The sequence below is a fragment of the Haliotis cracherodii genome, unplaced genomic scaffold, assembly GCF_022045235.1.
Source record: "Haliotis cracherodii isolate W230 unplaced genomic scaffold, xgHalCrac1.p SCAF_12, whole genome shotgun sequence".
Lineage (NCBI taxonomy): Eukaryota > Metazoa > Mollusca > Gastropoda > Lepetellida > Haliotidae > Haliotis > Haliotis cracherodii.
In genome coordinates, this window is record NW_027266267.1 from 40,368,555 (window position 1) to 40,392,526 (window position 23,972).

At 38.0% G+C, this 23,972-nt stretch overlaps 1 protein-coding gene across 1 annotated transcript in view; it reads right to left on the reverse strand.

The window, feature by feature from the left end:
* Positions 1–21,189: 21,189 nt before the first annotated feature.
* Positions 21,190–23,972, reverse strand: part of LOC139457895 (scavenger receptor cysteine-rich domain-containing protein DMBT1-like) — a 93,209-nt gene continuing 90,426 nt past the window's right edge. Inside the window, exons 5-6 of the mRNA XM_071239240.1 lie at positions 22,206–22,372; positions 21,190–21,336 (exon numbers count right to left, since the gene is read on the reverse strand). Coding sequence (XP_071095341.1) covers positions 21,190–21,336; positions 22,206–22,372 — 314 coding nt within the window. The remainder of the gene's footprint in view (positions 21,337–22,205; positions 22,373–23,972) is intronic.

The window sequence follows — 23,972 nt, forward strand, 5'->3', positions numbered from 1 at the left end:
TTTGTCTTGCAATGCCCTGCATGACATGCCAGCATTTATCATGCCTATCACTTGCCATCTTTCAGCGTTCGTTAACTTTCTCCTCACCATGGCTGATTTTCAACCTCTATAGGAAGGGGAATCTCACACAGAAGCAAAATGAAACCACGTGTCTTAAACTTGAATTTCACTATCTATAGGGTAGGGGAACTGCAGGAACACGTAAAGCACGCTTTCCTTGTGGTATCTGGACAAATTTGAGTTCATGAAACTATGGAAGCCTAATTCAGTCATACATCATCATATTTCGTATTTCTGAATCCCACACATGAAATCAAGAGACCATGAATATGGTGGCGCTTAACTTTTGTGCATGTGTCTACATTAATTATTTGTAACTTTTGTAATTTGTAATTTACTTTTTATCACAAAAAAACAGTGTGGCACTGAAGTTGGTGAGGTAGCCAAATACTTATAAGAGAATATTTTGAAAAAAGAATAGGACACATAATTACGTACACTGACAATTCGTGCAGTTCTGTTCTGTGTGAAAATTATATGACAAATATTCTACCTGGTGTATTTTTTTCTGGATTCTCACCAATGCAATAATTAGTCTGGCAGGCCTTTTCAGGTTTGTTATAGTTTGAACGGATGTCTGACAGCGCGGCTCATGTCTTTGAAGGAACATTGTCAACTGTGGTCAACAGAGTTTCTTTTATCAACCAATGTGACGTATAAAAAATTCAAAATAAATGCAGATGATCACCAGCCTTGTAGTCAAGGACCAACCTGTAGGTCCCGTGACCAAATCATGGAAACAAAGGTTTGAGAGTGTTTTTGAGTTTCCTGAACAATTTTGACTTGGGCTGCCCGGTTGAAAATCCCGGGCATTTTGGGGAAGTGTCAACAAAGGTCAAACAGGGGTCAAAATTCAAAAGTGTGTCGATATGCATATCAAATAACTCGTCCAGTCATAAGGAACCTAGAAATATATAGTTTGTTATATTTCCGACCTTACATGGGAGAGCTATGGCCAAAAACGTTGAAAGTTCAACGCACTTTTGGCAGTCGGTGAAATTCACAAACACAGTTAACATTGTCGATAGTCAGACTTTATATTTAAAGAAAACAAGGAGCTCAAAGTGAAGCTCCTGTGTGTAATCGGTATAACTGTACGGTAAACATTGTAGACAGACAATAATTTATTAATGTCTCACTTCTGTACATACATAAAACAGCTTTGTACAAATAAACATTGATATAATGTACAGAACCATTCAATAGAATTATGAGAGATTATTAACAGAATAGGCAACAATGCAGTTTACCGGGCGCAGCCCGAGCTCTACCATCCGCCCAATTACCGCGCTATAGTGCCACCGCTGTCTCGTTATACCGTTACCGTGCCTCACACCATGGTGACTGTCGCTTCACGATTCAACACCCGTTCTCGGTCTTAGGGAAACTTACACATCTTTACGATCAAACACCCGTTCTCGGTCTTAGGGAAACTTACAAAGATGAATGGGAGAGCGGACCGTGACGTCACACGCATGCGCAATTCATCGTTTACTGAATTACGCATGCACGTCAATGGGGATTCTAATGACCCGTTAAAGGGGCACTGATCTAACGCAATTCCCCGGGACTGGTTGTTGCCTTTGTTATTGTTTTTTCCCAGTGAGTACCCGGATGTATAGCAGAAATCTAGACTAGTTCGCGACCTCTGCTGCGCCATTCGTAAGCGCATTAGTCACTTTTATGGGTTGTAATAAGGGCGTATGGTCACATTGATCAACAAAATGAAATACAGTTTTCGAGATAATAGGTAATGTAGGTATCTTTGTGAGTAGCACCGGTAATGGTGACGAAGTTTTGATAAGTCACTTGCTTGGTAATTTTGCGATTTTCGTTTACACTATTTTGACTTGCAACACAAAGTATATATTTCACCTGAGCATATGCTTTTTTTATAGTGTGTATATTTTTTTACTGTCAAATGTGTAACAAATATATTAAACGTCTAAATATTCAGTTATTTTACAAAGTGACAGAAAAACATTTCCATCTGTATTATTATGACAACGAACTCCAAACATTTTGATGTTTAATGTCATCACCAAGAGACTGAAAATGTTACGTTGAAAAGTACATTTCTAAGTTGTTTGGCTTTTAATCCTACATAATAATCTGTTGTGATGTTTGTAGGCCCTTTTGATCGTCTTGATCAATCTGGACAGATTTTTTAGCCAAAATGACTGAAATATTTACACATTCTATAAATTGCCTGAGAGAATCACATTTTACAAATTGACGGTAATATATACACGCTTACAAAGGAAAAGACCTGTGACAACGTCTATCGCGCATTGAAGAATTTCCCAACCAAGACGTAGAGAAACAAGAACGAATCGGTTCAAATGAAGGAAAAAATGCAGATATCATAATTACAACCTACCAAATTTATGCGTATAAGTTTTAGGCAGCTTCCTTGTTCGAGGAATGTATCCGTGAATATCCACACAAAGGAACAATATCCCACTCGTCTGCAGCTGTACAAAGAAACTTATTCGATGTCACGTGTCTCAGTAACAATCAAATATTTTAAACGATATATATCGTTTCGGGATATTATAACCCGTGTTCGTTTCTCAACTGATCGCTTGGATTGTTTCAGGTGTTTTACATAGGTGTCAAGTCTCAATGGTCGGTTGAGAAAGCCCACGTGACAAGTATTTTCATAACGTCCACGGTTCCTTAAAATTCCATTGAGTGATAGATAACAATGATCAATCAATCAACGTATTATGAGTTAACCCTTTGAACAAAGTATGTTGTTTATACATCGGCACTTCTCGCCATGATATGAGTGTATTCCCTTTGTTTTAGTAAACCTAGACATGTAAACACTCACTCTTGACATATCCACTGCGCAAGATAACAGTGATTAATCAATCAACGTATTTTCTGTTAATCCTTTGATGACTAGGAACGATCCGTTGATTTACAAAAATAAGTAAATCAACTGATCATTCATCTCTTGCTGGGCTGCCACGTGCATATTACATAACACACATTTCACCTCACTTCAAACCTGGATTTAGATTGAATAATTACCCCAGACACAATAAATGCCAAATGGGAACCTTTGTCAGGTAATCTAAGTGGCGCTACCACTAATTGTACCTGTAATAAATTCATTAACTGAGCATCAAGTGAATGACGACAAATACACAAGTGTAGGGTTATTATACGAGAAAACGTGGATGACAACAAGGGAGTAGTAATCGTATTATCGACGCAAGCCGAAATTGCTTTCACAGCATAGATACTTTTTTTTAGTATTAAACTATAACCATCTGGGGTATTTCCAAATGACATCCGATGAGCTCCCTTGTTCTTTTTGTCTGTTTGTTTAGGCTGAAGAAATTAATTAACATGCGCCCTTTGTCGAAATCTTTATAGATCACAGTTAACCAATCAGTGTTCAAAAATGCGTAAAACAAATATTGCCTCCAGCCTCCAAGTTTATTTAGCTGTCCTTGCAGACGGTACCCCAGTCTCTGGTCACGCTCAGTTGCGTTGCGTATCATCCGGGTACTCACGGGGGAAAAACAATAACAAAGGCAACAACCAGTCCGTTAGATCAGTGCCCCTTTAAACGAGCACTTATTACATGTGATAGCGCCTGTGGTCCAGTGGTAGAGCGTCGGCTAATTAACGCATTAGCCGGTGAGCCTGCGAAGTGCGTCCGAGCCCACAATTGGATCTGAAAAAGTGCGCCCGGTAAAGTGCACAACTCCCACAGAATATCCCACTAACAAGTGTATGATACATTGTTGAAATTTACATTAGATAAGGTTGAGAATTATTTGCATGTTTTTTCAATACATACGATGATAACCAGCCTACTCAGATTTTTACCCTGTTCCCCATTGTTGGATGGTGTCGTCTGCTACCCCAGGTGAAGCCATCTGGTAACAATTAAACACAAGCTGTCAATATACAATACATTATAATACATCAAGATGACAGTTTCCATGTAACGATTAAAGTATTTCTAAGAAACTTAAAGATATGTACAATATCCAGATATATGTATCTTTATTTGCTTAGAAAAACTTAATCTTTACATGAAAACTGTCATCTTGATGTATTATTCTGTTTTGTATATTGACAGCTGGTGATTGAACCGTGACTGCTGCCAAGGGCGGTCACACGAGATATTGAGTTCAGCGCACCCTTGTGGCCTTATGTGACATGAAAACGAACAGTTTTCAATGCCTTTGTACAACGACAACATGTGACTATCGGACTCCAAAATTTCCTATTTTTATCTATGGTATTAAATATATCGACTTTATTAGGTTCAATAAATTTACTAACAAATCTACCTATTGCGCATTGAGCGATTATCTCCTTTTGCTGTATGCGTAGTATAGAGCTTTATCACGCGCGACCTTACAATGCTGTACATCGTATCTTATTCAGGCTGTATCACTAAGAATGAGTGATAATCTCCCTTACCCGAATAGCTCTTTTGCTCACTACCTTTGCATTGTATCGTATGTTATTCAGGCCGAAGCATGTAACGCGCACTCAGTCGTTCTACCTTCACACTGCTTTTGCAACTTATTGTTCAACACGATTAAATCCCAGATTTCTATGAAGCATGACTTTGTTTCATACGGCGGTTTATGGTTCTGCATGGTTTATTGTATTGACAGTTGTTTTAACTTCCTGCAGAGATTATACACCCGGATATGTTCTTTGCTTCTGGATACATGGGGAATCAATATGTTGGCCCTTAGTTTGCAATTATTCTCCTGAAAAATAATTCGGTTGCATGATATATTCACGATGTTTGGCTTGAACATAGTAACCTTCTTCTGAACATACTTCAAATTTAAGCTGGAAGTAGTCACAACACAAACCCAGTTAACCATTGGCAATATTACACTATCACAAACTACAAAATATATGCACAATAAATGCAAAACACATAAGTACATTCAACATACAGAGAATGCACATTATAATAAGTTTATTTTAAAACAAGTGTATTATAATGATGTGGAAACAATATGAGAATTGAGCCAAACACTTCTGATAGATGTAGAGGGAAAAGGGCTTCACTTTGAGCTCCCTACTCTCTTTAAATAACGCGATCTGTGACATTATAAAATAGTATAAAGGCAGATATAATACAAATTTATAGATGTAAACACATTTGATGATACATCTGTGTGTTTAAAGTTGATTTTGACAGCCCGGAGCTAGTCGGACCCAACACAAGCCAAACACTTTTGATGGAGACTATGTTGAGAATGGAGAGGGAAAAGGGTTTCACTTTGAGCAACTTGCAATTGTTTTCTTTAAATACCGCGATCTGTGACACTACAAAGTGATATATAGGTAGATATTATACTAGTTGATAGCTGTGAGACAATTTGATGTTACATCTGTGAGGTTTAGTTGATTTTGACAGCCCAGGCCAAGTCGGAACGAACACCTCTGACAAAGATTTTCTTAAGAAAATTCAGTAAAAGTTTTGACTTTAACGGATCAGTTTTCTTTCAATGCGATGTACTGTGCCATTATAAAGTGGTATATAGGTAGATAAAATACCAGTCTATAGATGTAAACACACTTGATGATACATCTGTGTGTTTAAAGTTGATTTTGACAGCCCGGGCCAAGTCGGACCGAACACTTGTGAGACTGTTGAGAGTATGGGGAGAAGAGGTCTACTTTAACCAACGTGTCAACGTGTCAACGTGTCTGTCTCTATTTACTTAGATATAGTACTGTCCTAAAAATGTAAACGCTATGCCGACAGATGGAAATTTGTATCACGATAGCTAGAAGTATTTGATTTGTTTCAAATCCTCTTTCGTTTAACGATTGCCCCTCCACTTTCTGGTTTTCAAGCGATTTACTCCGAATCACTTAATTATGGTGCACGTTCATGGTTGATGATTGTTCATTTATGTTATGTGCATGTGTTGCATCAATGATATATAGGTATGGTCGCCGATAATGGAGTAATTAGCCGATACAACTTTGGCCCGTCTTGGCCCGGCCCGGTCCGACTTATATGCAATCTCGTCAATTAGCCAGTTCAAAAGACAATACCCTGGTTCTACCACCTTTAGGTGTAATTACGTCGCATGCCTCTGGTTCACGGTTCGTATGATCCCCCGTCATAAAACTACGATGTTTATTTACCTGGAGCTTCAGATACCGCCGACCTCCTGTGTACATGTACGTACATGGCAATAAATGGTTTGACAGTTGTTTGACGGAATCAGTCAATAATTATTGACACAGTGATGTAATTAAAATATGTCACTATTCACAACTCCTATTTTTTTTCTATTGTTCAGCTGTATTTTCGATCAGTTTTATATGTATAAACAATCTTCTCTAGTATTTATAAACCAAACCTAAACATTATATGAGAACAATTGTTTTTTTAAAATGTAAGTTTTCTGTTAAAACAACCATGCAGGTAAGATTTCAGCCGTAATATTACTTTAGTTACTCCACAGATTACACATCTAATATGCTGCAAACGCAGCGAATCTAATGCTAATACGTCACTGCTGCCTCGGTAATTAAGGGCTGGAATGTTTTTGTAAAGGCAGTAAGAGCAGACGAATTTTCCCCCTCGCTGTATAATGACGGTCGCTAACCATATATATGTATTTTTCGTGTTTTTGGCTTGATTTGATTGTCAATTGGTGAAAACAAATGTTCATTTGTGAAAGCAAACCCTTTTCCTCTGAACGTTAAAAAACTGGAGACTTTTTTTTTGTCTGAAATAACAACGTTGAAGTCGTTTATATATTCGGAAATCCATATTATGGTAAATATTTATTAAATGCATATCCTGTTTTGTATATATACATATATATATATATTATTATTATTATATCAATATGGACAATGATAAAAGTTTAAGTGCTATTCGAAATTGTATGTAAATCTGCTTCGTGATGAATGAAGCATGGCAATAAATGTATGCATCTGATTCTCCATTTGTTCTGTATTCTTTGATGAGAATGAGTTTCGTTCATGATGATCACTCTCACAGATTATTATTTCATAACAGGATAGGACTTTATCTGGAGAATAGTTATCAAAAATAAATATATAAGTATAGGCGGTCTGTGCACATGTTGTGAAACTGATACGTCATTGATTTGATAATCGGGACTAAGAAATCATAGTCTGTCATTAAATTTGATTTTAAAATATATGGTTTTGACTGTAGTACGTCCTGACATGATAATATTATGTTGTAAACAACTTATCTTATCTTATATTAAGTAAAACAATTATTGATAACTTCCTGAATTCCAATTGTTCAATGAACAGAATTATTCAAAGCTCTGGCGTGAGACAACAATAAATTAGATGTTACCAAAGATTGTCCATTTTATGATCTTAGGCACATGTCGGCGCACTTACATGTGAGCCATCTAGATGACTGTCTGTTTTATAATTAAATGGCAGCTGCCATCCAGCCGAAAACTTAATCTTGAGACCTATTATTGTCTTGTCAAGTCAAGAGCGGGTCTCTCTCTCACCTTAGGGAGAATGCGACTGTAAAAGCCCCTCGAAGACAGACAAGTAGTGAATGTTTGAGATAAGTTTATTATTTATTATATATAGTTTAAACTCAATAGATAATTCATAGACTTTTTATTGTTCAAATTACTAATAAAACATATTTTTACTTTTTCCTTCTAGACATACTTCCAAACAATTCCAAACCATTCCAAACATTTCCTGTGTTGGAAATATGTTTGGAAACGTTGCCAATCCAATTTTGGATTTTCCGTAAAGATCGATCTTGCCAAAGCAATCCAACGTTCATTCCAAATTGGAATGAATGCTCCTTTGTCTTGTGTCCCCCATTTAAGGTCGGAAGTATAACAAACTGTATATTTCTAAGTTCCTTAAGACTGGACGAGTAATTTGATATGCATATCGACACAATTTTGAATTTTGACCCCTGTTTGACCTTTGTTGACCCTTCCCTAAAATGCCCAGGATTTTCAACCGGGCAACCCCAGTCAAACCTGTTCAGTATACACCAGGAAACTCAAAAACACTTTCAAACCTTTGTTTCCATGATTTGGCCACGGGATCTACAGGTTGGCCTTCTAGTATTGGATCTGACATCCTTGATCAATTGACGGGTTTCAGAATATCAAGTCTATATGTTCCATATGTATCAGTTTTCATGTTGGGGTGAAAAGAAATGTGCCTGTATACATGATTACCCTTGTCTGATGAATTCTTTCCTGTCAGGTACACCATGACTTTGTCAGCTTATGTAGTTTATTTTGCCGCATGTGTACTGCTGCAAACTTGTTTTTCCCATTAATGCAATCACAGAATCACAGCTGGTGTGTATAAAAGTACCCCTGCCATCATGAAACAAGAAGTGTGAAGGAAAGTAATATTTTCAATCATGTTTATCTTTCCTTAAATGCTCTTTGGTTAAGTGCTTGAAATTGTCAGTGTCATAAGCAATTAAATATAAGGATTTTTCTTTAACAGACCTGCATCAAACCTTGTGACAAGTTAGGTACAGTTATAAGGTTGAAAGCCTTTAATTACACCAAACGTTGCCAATTTTTAGAAACAAAGGAACTTGAGTCGTTGCTCCGTCTGCTGACAAAACATTATGATTGAATGTAAAAAATGATAAAATTATCAAGAAAATATCGGACTGCATGACGCTCTTCGTGAAGTGCCAAAAGTCAACAATGGCTATTTCTGGTTGTTGTGTTGCAGAAGCTTTTCAACTCGTGATATTTTCTTTTTGATGTAAACATACCACTGAAAGTTTTGATATTTAGCATGCTGAGCATTCATGCATGTCATACGTAAATTAAATGTTACGCAAAGCCTTCTTGGTGAATAGATATTGCAAGTTTTGTTTGGTGGTGTCCTTATGCTATTTGCCTGTCGAATTGGTTCGACATCAGATGCATTACTAGTGACACACTCTGTCGAATAGGTTCGAAATTAGCATGAAGAGATTTAATCTTCCAGTTTATTGTAGGTAATATCACATAGTATTCTAAAATTTATAAGAATTCATTAACAAACAGGTTTTATTTCTTGAAGATATATAGCTGAATTTACAGCTATATATCTTCAAGAAATAAAACCTGTTTGATTTTCATGTATAATATATTTCAATATTTAGTGTTGTCTTTTTAATCCATATACAACATACTTATTACTTCTCAAAGGGTATCAAATATTGGCCATTTACAAGACATTTCAGAATTTTCTTGTGTTCAGTTTTCAAATTAGGAATTGAAAAAACTCTATATTTTCAGAGCGTCGTCTGGAATAAAAGTCACTAGTTTGAAACTGGAATCGTAAAGATCGAGAAAGCTGCTTTCTTATTTGCTGATGCCTATTCATTATTTTGATCGGTCAAAGTTGGCCAAAGGTCATTCTGACGTGACCTGCATTGGGATGTCCACTAAGATTTGATTTTAATGAGATTGGGTAGAAAATGTACATTCAAACAGACCATTCTGATAGACAACAGAACTTGCTGCTTCACGTCAAACGTTGTTATTCGTTAGAATATCATTATACAACTGACAAACGATCATCTCTACACACATACATAATCATTCTAAAATCACCATGACAACACACAACACAATCAAGGTAAGATTCCATTCCTACAACTGTCAACTTTACTGATACAATTCACGCGCTATCATTACAACACCAGAACTTCCAGAATAAGAGTTATCTCCATTACATCATTCCTCCCTCTCAGATCCCACCCTATGATACAAGACACTCATTCATTTTCCACATAAGTACATGTTAAATAAGATAATTCGTGTTCGTTTATTTCTGTATAATGGGCCTCATGGCCTACAGTACAAAAGATCCGTTTATATTTTATAGAACAAATGAGAAATTTCATCCATTACAACATGCATGCATGCGTGGAACGAAATGTCATACAATGATTTGTTTGTTCAGTTTCAAACTATGAAGAAATTATTTTTTTCTTAAGGAACAGAGCAATTTTTTTTTGTACATGTACATCACTAATTGTCATTAATAATTTATACTTATCCTCTGCTGGATATTTATGAAAATATGTTGGAATAAAATGTTGGCGACTATTAAATAAGATATTGTATACATCCAATAGTATTTCTTTAAATTCCATTAGCAGATACAATCTGTATCAATTTACTTATACATATTTAAATTATATTTACAAAATCTACAGGATATTGACCTAAAACATATACATGCAGAATAGGACATTTGTCTTTCTCACAGAATATCAATCTGTCCATAAACCAGATAGTCACTTTGCCACTTAGGAGCTCTTCTTGAAACCAGATAGTCAGTCACTTTGCCACTTAGGAGCTCTTCTTGACTGTCTCTGCTCTCTAGTAGCAACATTGGCATGATCGATGTCACAGTCACTAGTAGCACATGAGAGGATATTATCATCCAAATCAAACACAACCACACTGTCTGAAACAGGGTTAGAATCAGTGGAATAAAAACTACTAGCTGCAGTGTCAACCTCTACTGGGTCAGCTGTTTCATCCACCACAGTGTCAATTTGGGTCTCTAGATGTCTTGGACAATCATGATGTCTCTTCAGACGTCGATGATTGATTACCCTTGGTCGACCATGTGCAGCACACGGCCGAATCCTGTATGTTGCCAGGTTGGTCTGCTCCTCGACAACAAAAGGTCCTTCCCATCTCTTTGCATTAAACCTTTTGGTGGTTCCTGGATTATTTTCAGGATGGAATAACCCGACCTTGTGCCTCTTTTTATAAGAACAAATTGTGCAGTGTCACCACAGGTCTGACTCCGTTTGTCCTGCTCATCCACTTTTTTCTTCCTAACTTGTTCCTGTATTTCCAACATCTTAGAAAGTGTAGATGAAGGATCCAATGTTTCACTGGAACCAGCATCCAAATGCATCTTGTTCCGAACAATACGGCCGAACACCACTTTAAATGGTGTTTCATCCGTCACTTTATTTGGAGTTGTTCTAATGACCCTCAATGCAGCTGGAAGTTTCAGATCCGAATCTTTCTGGTCCTTTGCTTCAATGAGAACAGCAAGTCTTTATGCTTGTGTCCGATTCATTCTCTCCACCTGACCTTTACACTGTGGGATATAAGGTGTCGTGCGAGTGAAAATAGTCCTGGGACCATCACTGCGTCTACCTGTGGAGCTATGTTACTTCACTGTCCTTTCCTGGCCGATGATGTATGGTAAACCCAAAATTATCTAATGATATTCTCCATCATCCAAGGTACCCGCTTGGTTTTTCAAATTTAGCAGGTAAGTTAGTGGTTTATGATCTGTAATGACAGTCAAGTGTTTCCCTTCTAAATACATGGCAAACTTTTCCAGTGTCCAGACAATAGCAAAACATTCCTTCTCAGTAGCAGAGTAATTTCTTTCTGGTCAAGGGAAAGCCCTTGATGCATACTCAACAACATGTTTATCCCAAGAAAGCATTGCACCTGGTCCCATATCACATGCATCAGTGTCAACAACAAATTCTTTTGTGAAATCGGGATATACTAATACTGGAGCCGACGACATTTCTCTTTCTAGCAATCAAATGACATCTGACAGCGTCCTGTCCGTGTGAACACGACATTCTTTTGTGTGAGATCTGTCAGAGGTTTTACAATGTCAGCAAACTTGTCAATAAACCTGCGATAGTAAGATGCCATTCCAACAAATCTTCTGACATCTGCTGCATTCTGTGATCTTGGAAAGTGAGTGAATGCACTAAGTTTGCCTGGATCCCGATTAACTCCCCTGGTGTTAATAACGTGACCCAGATATGTTACTTCATTTCTTGCAAAAAACACTTTTTGAGGTTTAGTTTTAATCCGCTACTTCGTAAGCTCTCAAAAACTTGTCTCAAGTGCTCCAGATGTTCATCAATGCTCTGTGAGTAAACGGCACCCGTGAAGAGCAACCTCCTTGTGGTGAGTGCTGGGTGGCGCTAATAGCTCTTCTCCCGTGTGGACTCGGGGTAGAATTTGTCCACAGCACCACATTGCTGGTCGTAAAAGGCGACCGAATTTGGCAACCTGTTTGCCGTGGGTTGCGCCCCTGTGTCGGTGGAGGAAGGGAGTCTGGTGGTTGAGGGCACTGGAGCCAGGAACCAGTGTTCCTTTTGCCCAACACACCACTTTGACCCTAACTTCACCTAGACGGGTGGTAGAATGGGCCCGATTCTATCAATCGGCTGGTCACGCCATGCCATAATGGAAAGCACGCATACTTACTAATATATGTCTTACCAAAAGTGTTCTCGTACTGAACATTGATACTAGTTATAGTTGCCTAGAGTCCTATGCCAGAAGGCGGTTGCTCATGGGCCAATCTGGCTTTATTAACCTCCTGGTTCTGTTTGTCTTCAGTTTGTAGATAAGGGCCGAATCAGCCTGCTGTATATCTGTTTGACAGAAACAGCTACCTGCGTTGATATTGCTTGATTATCACACCTCTGTAGCCCTGCATGGTGTTGCAGGATGGCTTCCTCTGTGCACCGTTCTTGTTGACACTCGATGGTGGTTGGGGAGCAGAGGTGCTGAAAAATATACTTCTACCATGGCTCATCCCAATTCGTCTGGTTCTATCAAAACAAACAAACGTCGTCATGTCGATTTTTATTCGTCTGATGAAGAAGTATCACATGAGATTGCAGATTCTTGGCCAAGATTTATTGTCATCGCATCTGTCGATGGCAGTCCACTTAAACTAAAGCCTTTTGCCATCTCTAAGGGCATCCAAAGTGCCTGTGGAGAGGTAACAAATGTCATTCGTCTTCGTTCTGGTTCCATCCTTGTGGAATGTGCACGGAGACAACAATCTGTCAATCTGCTGGGTCTACAGTAGTTTGTTAACACCCAGGTTGTTGTTTCGGTGCACAGGACCCTGAATTCCAGCAAAGGCATTTTCCGTGGCCGCACTCGATGTCTTTCTGATATGACAGAGGATGAGATTGTTTCCGAATTAAAGCATCAAGGAGTCACTGCTGTTAAGCGGTTTACCCGAAAATCTGAAGATGGCAATATCATTAACACCCAAACATATCTTTTCACTTTCTGCCTTGGACAAATTCCAACAGCTATCAAAGCTGGTTACTTTAATATCGGAGTGGAGGTTTATGTTCCAAATCCACTCCGGTGTTACAAGTGTCAAAACTTTGGACACAGGGCCAAAACTTGCACTCACAAGGGAAGGTGCTTCCGTTGCAGTGGGATTCATGAGAGTTCTGAGTGCACAAATCAAATCAAATGTGCCAACTGTGACGGTGAGCATGTGGCCTCATCAAAATCCTGCCCAATATTTATCCGTGAATCTCAGATATTAAAGATAAAACATACACACAAAAATTGGTTCAAATTCCGTCACAAACCCCTTCCCCTTCCTTCTCCGACTCCAGACATAAAAGCCAAGACCGTGTATATTTGCTGCCAAACTGATATCTCTTGGGTCAACGATGACCAGTTTATTATCCATGAAGCTACTGAGATATCTAAAACGCATTCCTCATCTGCTTCCCAGACAGAAACTCAGAAAATGCCATCAACACAGAATCTGCAATCTAAATCACCAGAATCAGATAGTATTCAGATTACTTCAAAAGTTCAGGGCGAAGCCAATTTGACGAAAAGTGAGAAAAAGCAATTGAGACGACGGACAAAGGCACTTCAACACTTGGAGTTGCCTTCTCCTGCTGTAACACCTGTAGAGGTTCATAATCCTTTTGAGCCTCTATAGATGGAGGTCAGTCCATCACTCCCAGCCAGAGGTAATGGACCTTCCTCTCGCTCAAGATCTCCGGTTGAGCAACCATGAGCAGCTCAAGTTCAATCATTCAGTGGAACTGCAGAGGACTTTGCAATAATTTTAATGACTTACAATTATTAATACAAGATTTTAAACCATCAGCATTTTGTATTCAAGAAACTTATTTAAAACAAACAGATCACATCAACATAAGACAGTATAATTCATATCATTCCTTTTCTCCTCCAGGACCTACACCCACTGGAGGCTCTTCAATCTTAGTGAAGCAGGGTGTTATCCACAGCCCTGTTACTCCGAATACTCAATTTCAAGCTGTGGCTGTCCGTGTGACTATGCACATTGATTTCACTTTGTGCTCTTTGTACCTTCCTCCATCATCAACTCTTCATCGAACTGATTTGCAGGCACTATATGACCAACTCCCAAAGCCCTGTCTTATCTTGGGGGATTTAAATGGACATAATCCTCTTTGGGGTAGTGTCCACACAAGCGGTAAGGGTAAGATCATTGAAGAGTTCATTTCAAACAATGATTTATGTATATATAATGATGGCTCAAACACTTATTTACATCCTGGTACAGGAACATACTCCTCTCTAGATTTATCAATAATAGACTCCGATCTACTGAATGAATTCGAATGGTCAGTCCATGATGACCTTTGTGGAAGTGACCATTTTCCAACCATATTAAAACCTTTTTCCCCATCTGACATTCCGCCTTCAACAAGATTGAACTTCACTAAGGCTAACTGGCCCTTATTTGAAATACTTGCCTCAAATAAGTTAACACGTGATATGTTTATTGACATTGCTGATCCCATACAGCTATTCTCTGATGAACTTAATAACATAGCTGATGAATGTATTCCAAAGTCCTCTGTAAATCCACACCCGAAAACCATGGTTCAATGATACCTGCAAACGCGCAAGAAAGGCACGGAAAAAGGCTGAACATTATTTCCGTTGCCATCCTCTTGTTCATAATTTAAATAAATTCAAGATTCAAAATGCTAAAGCACGGCGTACTTTTAAACAAAATAAACGCCAATCTTGGCAAAACTATGTTTCAAAAATAAATTCGCGTACGCCTATGTCTAAGGTCTGGAATATGATCCAAAAGGTAAGGTAAGTCTAGCATCAACCACCTTAAACATTGGAATGAATTATTGACCGATACTTCAGACATTGCAAATAAACTTGGTGAAACTTTGGCACAACATTCTTCCTCGTCTAACTATGTCCCTAAATTCCAAAAATACCAAAAGCAGCATGAAAAGAAATCTATTAATTTTAAATAAGATAACGGGGAAGATTACAATGAAATATTTTCAATTCATGAGCTTCATACTGCCCTTGGACAAGCTCATGATACTGCTACAGGAGCTGATAACATACACTATCAACTCTTAAAAGACTTACCAGATACATGTTTGGAAATCCTTCTATCATTATTTGATGAAATCTGGACATCTGGAAACTTTCCTTCATCATGGCATGATGCTATAGTTGTTCCCATTCTAAAGCCTGGACGGGATCATACTGATCCCTCTAATTACAGACCCATTTCATTGACTAGTTGTGTTTGCAAAACCATGGAACGCATGGTTAACAATCGATTAGTAAGGTACCTTGAATCTAATAATTCAATTACCAATATTCAGTGTGGATTTCGGAAAAATCGAAGTACTGTTGACCATTTAATCCGGTTAGAGTCATTTGTTAAAAATGCAATTATTAACAGCCAACATGCAGTGTCTATCTTTTTCGATTTAGAAAAAGCATATGGCACTACGTGGAAACATGGTATTTTAAAAGATTTACATGATTTTGTTTTGCGAGGCCGTTTACCTTAAATTATATCCAAGTTTTTAACAGAGAGACAATTTCAAGTCTGTGTGGGTTCAACGCTGTCTGATCATTATAAACAGGATCAGGGTGTCCCACAAGGCAGCATTTTGTCTGTCACTTTGTTTAGTATTAAAATAAATAGCCTCTCCAAAGTTTTAAATCATTCCATTGATGGATCATTATTCGTGGATGATTTTAACATCTCATGTCATGGTAAGAATATGAATACTGTCGAAAGACAGCTGCAATTATGTCTAAATAAAATCCATAAATGGTCGTTAGAATGGTTTTAAATTTTCAAAATCAAAAACTAATTGTATCCACTTTAGTAGGAAATACAAACCTCATAGAGACCCAGAGTTAGTCTTAGATGATAATCCCATTAAAGTTGTAAAGGAGGCCAAGTTTTTGGGCATCTTTTTTTATCACCATTTGACCTTCTTACCGTACATAAAGTATTGAAAAAGAAATGCCTGAAGGCCCTTGACTTGTTGAAAGTTGTTTCAAATTCCAATTTGGGTGGGGATCAGAAAACCTTACTCCAACTCTACAGAGCCCTTATCCGCTCCAAACTGGATTATGGCTCCATCATCTATGGTGGAGCCTGTAAAAGTAATTTAAAATTATTAGATACAATACATCATCAAGCCCTGCGGCTTTGCCTTGGTACATTCAGAACTTCACCCATTAAAAGTCTTTATGTAGAGGCTGATGAGCCATCTCTAAAACAACGTCGTATAAAACTATCATTACAATATGTCACAAAACTATTTTCCAGTCAATCTAATCGAGCATATGACTGCGTTTTTCATCCTCTGTATGAGGATCTGTATTAAAAGAAATAATCCCTCACTCCACCCCTTGGAATAAAAATAAAACCTGAAATATCTGCTGCAAAAATTGGCCCCAATAACATCTCTCCCACTCAAATACTGTCGTCTCCTCCGTGGCAACTCGTAGAGCCACAAGTAGATCTGTCCTTAACTAAACTAAAGAAATCAGACACTAACCCACTAATGTATCAGCAAGAATATAATCAATTACGAAGCACTTACAACACTTCCAAGTCCACATTTACTGATGGAGCCAAGGACGGTGACGCAGTTGCTAGCGCCGCTGTCATTGGATCCAGAACCATATCATCCAGATTACCGAATGACAGTTCAATTTTTACAGCACAATCTCAGGAAATCTTAACAGCTCTAAAATATATTAATACTCAGTCTAAACATAAGCAGTTCATCATATTTTCTAATTCCCTTTCCTGTCTTCAAGCCATTAAAAATATTTCATCTGAACATCCACTTGTTCGTAAAATTATAGAATTACATAACGATTTTGCGACTGGCCAGTATGACATCGTCTTTTGTTGGTCACCTAGCCACTTTGGCCGATGCTGCTGCCAAAGCAGCACTCAACAAATCTGTGACACCACTTCTGATCCCTTACACTGATTTTAAACCCGTGATTAGATCTTACATCCGAGATCTAATGCAAAAGAAGTGGGACACCCAAGTAGGTATCAATAAATTACATGAAATTCAACCAAATATCGGTTACTCCTACTTGGGTTGTCAGTCCAGATTTGAAGAGGTCATTATGCGACGATTCGCATTCCAGCGATTGGCCATTCCAGATATACACATGAGTATTTGTTACAAGGTGAAGATCCTCCGTTTTGTATCCCCTGTGATGAAAGAATCACAGTCAAGCATGTCCTGCTTGACTGTATTGATTTTGCCATCACAAGGGATACTTATTTAAATGTTTCATCTATAAAGGATCTTTTAAATATAAGTTCTCATTTAGTTATTGTTGTTTTAAAAAAAATTCAATTGTACTATACATTTTGATTTATATGTTGTGTATATAATATACTTTTTTATAATTGGCAGAATAAATGTAATAACTGAGATTGTTAGTGGCTGTATCCTCGACGGGGGTTGAAGTAATGTAAAGTGATTGTCCCCTGGAGAGGGTATGTAAGACCCACGTCATTCAAAGTAGATTTATTCTTACATCGGTTTTAAATCGAAGTATATTTGTTAGTTTTAATCAATGGCTAAACTTGCATACAAACGCCAGCGACTGAAGGGATGGTATAAATCCTGCTGGGGTCCATGTAGGTAGCAAAGGTACTATAAGTCCCCATGGTCCCTAGTATGGTGATCTACCTTCATTTGCTGGCGATCTGTAGCCCGTTTTTACAACGTATTGTTCTCGTTAGTAATAGCTTTTTATGGTCACATACTAGTTTGAAAAACAAATTGATATCTGTGATAAGTCTAGTAATTTTACTGTCCTTTGCCGACAGGTTTTTATATAGTCTAAATTACTGTTGTTTTTATGTATAAATTGCTTCGTCACGATATGGCTGAAATACTGCCGATGTGACTTTAAATATTAACTCACTCTGTGAGTAAAAATCACATCGTCCAAGTATATTAATAGGATTTCCCTGTTCAGATCGCTGAAAACTGTCATCATCAATCTCTGAAATGTCGCGGGAGCCCCCTTTAAGCCAAATGACATGACATTTAATTCAAATAATCCCTTGTGGCAAACAAAAGGAATTTTCCTTTTATCTTCCTCTTTAATAGGCACCTGATAATACCCTTTGGTCGTGTCCAACGTGGTGCACAGACGAGTGTGACCCAGTGCAGCTAAGCTGTTGTCTATCTTTGGGACAGGAAAACTGTCCCCTAAATAATGATCAATCAAAGCACGAAATTCAACGCAATACCTTGTCGTTAAATCAGCCTTCTTAACAAGAACTAACGGACTTGAACATGGACTATGACTTGGCCTGGACAAGCCACCCTAGCCTGTAAACTTTCATCAACAAGGTCTGAAATCTTGTTCTTGGCATCATGTGGAAACAATCGAGGCTTCTGTGCAATAGGCGCTACATTTCCAGAAGGAACAGAATGTTCAATCACTGTAGTATGACCAATTTCTCCGTCCACAGAAAACACATCACCATTTTCCTGTATTATCTTGTACTGCCTATGTTTGTCATTCTCCCCAATATGTGATAAATTAGCAAAGTCGCGAGCGATCCCGTCGATCCTTTTATTTTATTGTATTCTTTTGAATTTGAGTCATAGCACACTGCATCCCCATCGACACTTTCAATCCTAATTTTGGATAAATCCATGCCAAGAATTGCTGGATATGTGGAATTCTTCACAACTGTAAAACTATGTTCACTCACTCTTTGTTCCCCAACTCTGCAGTGTGTCAAAAGATCCTTTGAAACTCCATCTATTGTATGTGGAATGAATATTGCTGGTAAGCTCTTGCCCTGTGCTCTCCTGGCTAAATCTTCTGTAATAATACTGATTTGAACCCCAGTATCAAGAACCACAAGCACTTCTTCCCTCCAACCTTTCCTTTTACTTCAATTCTACACGAATCAGTTCCTACTGTAGTTGTTGACACACCCAACATTACCTGCTAAGGAGTTTCTGCTTCTTTCCCGAGCCAGATCAAGTTTCACTGGTTTGAACGTAGGAACTGTGCCCGGCAGTGTCTTGCCATGTGTCCCTGTCTGACACAACTGTTACAATTGCCATTAAATCTCCATTGTCCCTGTGAACCCTTCCTTCCTTGATTTTGTTCACAATTTCTTGACCTGGCTTACTGCACATAACACTTCACTACAGTTTCCCAAGAAAAAGCCGCAACAAACGCTGATATTTCTGCCTGGCACAGTGTAAGATCAGATATTTTCATGGCTAATTCAGTTAAAATAGCATTATGTTCTTCACTCAATGTTTCTCCTGTTGCCACAAGCCTAACAGCTGTCCCCTTCCTCTCAATTTGCATTGCCTTCTTTACTAAGGTTTCAAAAGTAACATCATCTGCAGTTATCCAAGATAATTTTTGTCCCACCTCTGGATTCAGTGCCCTCCTGTGCTGTGCCGTTCTGAGTGCTGCTATAGCAACAACATCGGTGACGTCAGGACATGCCTTTGACACAAGATCTGTTTTGACATATTTCCGTTGCATGGCAGTTTCATCCTTGTTCTGTTTCCTATCTGTCAGTTCCTGTTGGTAAGAAACTACTGTTTTCACCGACTTGAACCTGTCTAGAAACGCCTGTTTCACACCCGAGTACGATTGATGCAGCTCCTCGTTTGGCTTCTCCCTTCAGCACTAAGTAAACGCATGCTACCTTCTTGGCTTCCTCGGTGATGTCTCTGACCACGAAAACACTTTTCCAATTGACTCAAATGACTCTCAATATCACCCTTCACATTCGTCCCACTGTGATACTCCAGCACTATCCATTTCCAAGTGAAAAATATGTTATCCCACCGCTGCTACCAATGATAGACAACAGTACTAGCTGCTTCACGTCAAACGTTGTTATTTATTATAATTTCATTATACAACTGACAAACGATCCTCTCTCCACACACACACACACACACACACACAATCATTCCCAAAACACTATGACAACACACAACACAATCAAGGTAACATTCCATACTAACAACTGTCAGCTTTACCGATACAATTCACGCGCTGCAATAACAACATCAGAACTTCCAGAATGAGAGTTATCTCCCTTACATCATTTCAACCTTCAAGAAGCATTAAGACTGTTCGGGCACAAACTACTTATACCCACCAGAGCGGAAATGCAATGGCTGTCACACATCAAACAGATTCTGTTTTTTTTTTTCTTTTCTGGGCATTTTGTAAGTGTATGTCATCGACCATCGACCATCAGTCCATGATAACATTTGTATTATAATCAATGTCAAGAATAAAGATTGAATAATGCCATGTATGCTTGTGTTTCCATACAACAGCTAAGCCTGTTTGGGTTGTGGGAATGGGATGGTATGATTGTGTGTTTGGGGGGAGGCAACAATAGTTATCTCCACTACTAAACCGATAAAGCGCACATTAGTGTCATGATATGGCAACTCAGATAGGGACACATAATGAGGGAATGCAGGTACCAACAACCTAAAATCTTTTGATTTACTGTTACCAGTATCACATGTAAATTGGATAGGGTTATCTGGTGCCCTGTCAGTACAAAGTACTCCTCGCTGGCTAAATTAGTTATCTTATTAGAAGTAACAAGTTCTGATAAAGCAGGGTTATTAATTTCTTCACACTTCAGAATGACTAACACATCCAGTCTTGGTCCAAAAGGAGACTTCAGACAAAATGCAATTGCATGCGAACACTGAAGTATTCCACTTCCTCCTTGGTCCCTGGTTTTGTTCCTAAAAGTTCATCTATGAACATTTGGTCATAGACAATAAAGAGAGCATGCTGAAGATCTACTGCTGTCTAATGTTACCCATGTCAGGCTGCATAAGATGTAGATGCTTTGGAAGAACACAGTATACAGCATGTCTGCACAAGCACAACAAATCAACAAATCTGTATCATCTGTAAGGTGATGATGTAAAGAAGTGAAAGAAGACAAATTGCAAAGTAAACAAAATATCACAAAAGTACACATCTACATACCTGTCCACACAGCCTTAAATCCCTTCCTATTCCAAAGAATCGTAGTAAACACAACCCGGTAGTAGACAGCTGACTGGACAGTGTAGCCCCGTCTGTCTCCACTCAGATGGGCAAGGAGGTTGTTGGAAGCATCATAAACCTGCAGTTTACAAAATGAGATTAAATCCCATTTTGACTACATCCCAACTTGCCTGCAAAGTAACTGCAGGCAAATTCGAATTACAAACCACACTCCTTCAGAAATAATACGCATGACTATTATATATGTGAATACTGCATTGATCAAAATTAACAAAGAACATATTAAAATATATAAGCAACTTATAAAGATTATATTATTGGGAAGTTATCAATTACTCTTGATTTCAGCAGCATTTATCTTTTTATATAACAAAAAAAACCACACAATCAGATTGATAACAAGATAAACACATTATGTACCCATCCTCACAGCACCAGGAAACACGCCTTAAAGAACAATTTTTGAACAAATATGTTTACACAAGCAAAATAATCTACAATTACGTATCCATGGGTTTAGAACTGGTCGGAACACATGCATGCATTTCAGTGTAGCGGCTACGGTGATGGTACGCAAAGTTGGTCAGACAATTGTGAATTTTGACAGAAACACAAGTATTTAGTGGGAATATTACTGAAACAGGTGAGACAAATATGTTCAGGAAATTGTGAAGAAACCGGCACTGACAAATTATGTCATCAACAACATAACATAATATAATGTAAACAAAAGAGATGGAAAAAATCCGAAATCATGTTAGTATTTGCGATATACATGGTTGAGTAGGAAATAATTGTGTGAATGATCGTCGGCTGTTTGTTGCCATAATGTTATCTTGATTGTGTGATCATAAGCCTATCGAAATTCTTCCTATTTTCTGTCTGTAAAGTTTGTTCCTACAAGATTCATTAATCTGGAACATTCACTTGCACACTTCATTCCGTATTGGTTCTAACTGCTTTACAAATAGCACAATGTTTACATACCTTGACAACATCATACCCATCATTCGTAATGAAATCTTCAAACACGAGAGTGACCAATGTCTCTCCTGCATCAATGATGTAGGTACAGTACAGGCCTCTGTTGTAATTGCCAGGATAGTTAGGTGAGGTGAAAGAACCAGAGGAGCCTGTGTAGCGCTCACCGCATCCTGAAGTAGATGCAATAAGGCGTGTGTACATGTGATTGTTTATAATGTATCTTCCTATCGAGAGATTAGAGAAATCACTGAAATCAAAATCTGTATAGTGCGAATGGATAAAATGTGAAAATGTTCGTCCAAAACGTAACAAAATCCCTTTCTGATGTGGAAAGATATATTTCTCTGCTAAATGCAGCATAATTACGAATAAGTTACTCGCAGTGTAGAGGCAGTAAATTAGAGTTCAGGCTCAATGTTGACACAAAACATATCCATATCTCACCTAAAGAAATAACTTTATTGAGGATGAATTACATGTCCCACTTATGTGCGACAGATAAACTGCTTTCAGAAATTTCAGATTGCATGCATATCTTAAAGCAAATCCGTAAAATATTTTAATTATACTATCACCGCTGAAAACATTGATATATCACAATAAACATGTCTATATTTGTGTAACTCTGAGTAACTAAACTGTGTTTGTCTGTGAATCGGTGACCATAAACATATGCTGATGTTGTACCTGTACGGTTGATGTACAATTGTATTATTGGCCTATGGCCTCTAATATGAAGAAAATGTATGTCTGTCATATTTAAAATCTGTCAATTTACATGACGGATAAACAGTAAATGATCACAATTTGTTTGTCAGCTACTAGCCCAAATGAACAACTATATGTAGGTAGCAGTGACCAGGAATAGCTTTCGGGAATTATTACCAAGATATAATTGGAACAGGTGACCAGAGTCTGAGTGTGACACGTGTAGTCGTTGTGCAGAGTTATGTCCCTTGACTCAATATAATCATTGATTGATTAGCACAAGTATGAAAGATGTAATATGACGTCTATGACCTGGTTCACTTTTGACATACCCTGGTGTAAATATAAGCTGTTCAAACCAACGTAATTAATATAAAACCAAGTACGTGTCACTGGTGTCGTTATATCACATGACGCAAACAGGGTAGACTAACTTGTAAGGTTGGATTACATTTCACGTTTAAACTACTACATGTTTACTACTACTTTTCTTCCATCTAGGAACATTTACTTTCTCTTTTCCTTAATTAGATTCAGGCTTCTTTCAGAATTAAATAGTTATAATAATAATCAGATAAGATATGTAGGTGTCCTAATTATAGTAACTACGCATTATCTAGAAAATTCAAAACAAAGTGACTCCCTGTTCGGCCATCCAAAGAGTGCAGCTACCCAGGCAGCAGCCAAGCCGACCAATACAAGTTTAAATATGAGTCCCATTAGTTTGTTATTTTTGTTTATTGTTTGTTTTATATATCCAAAGAAGTTCAGAGGTAATTAGGTATAATGCCCAGTTACAGGTTTAAACAATTCAACACCATTGGATTTCACAGCCTCAATAACCTAAACATTTCATATAAGACAAACCTTTAATTAACCATTAAGTGTCACACCAATGTTTCAGAAAATAAACTGAGCTCTTTTAGAAGTATAGTGTTCGGATCGGCCAGCAGTGTGAACTATACGGAAGTCTTTGGCTGTATATTTGATTTTTCAAAAAGTAAGAGACGAAGTATTTTGAAGTCAATACATTTTGTGAGACGTAACTTTTAAGAGCTGTGT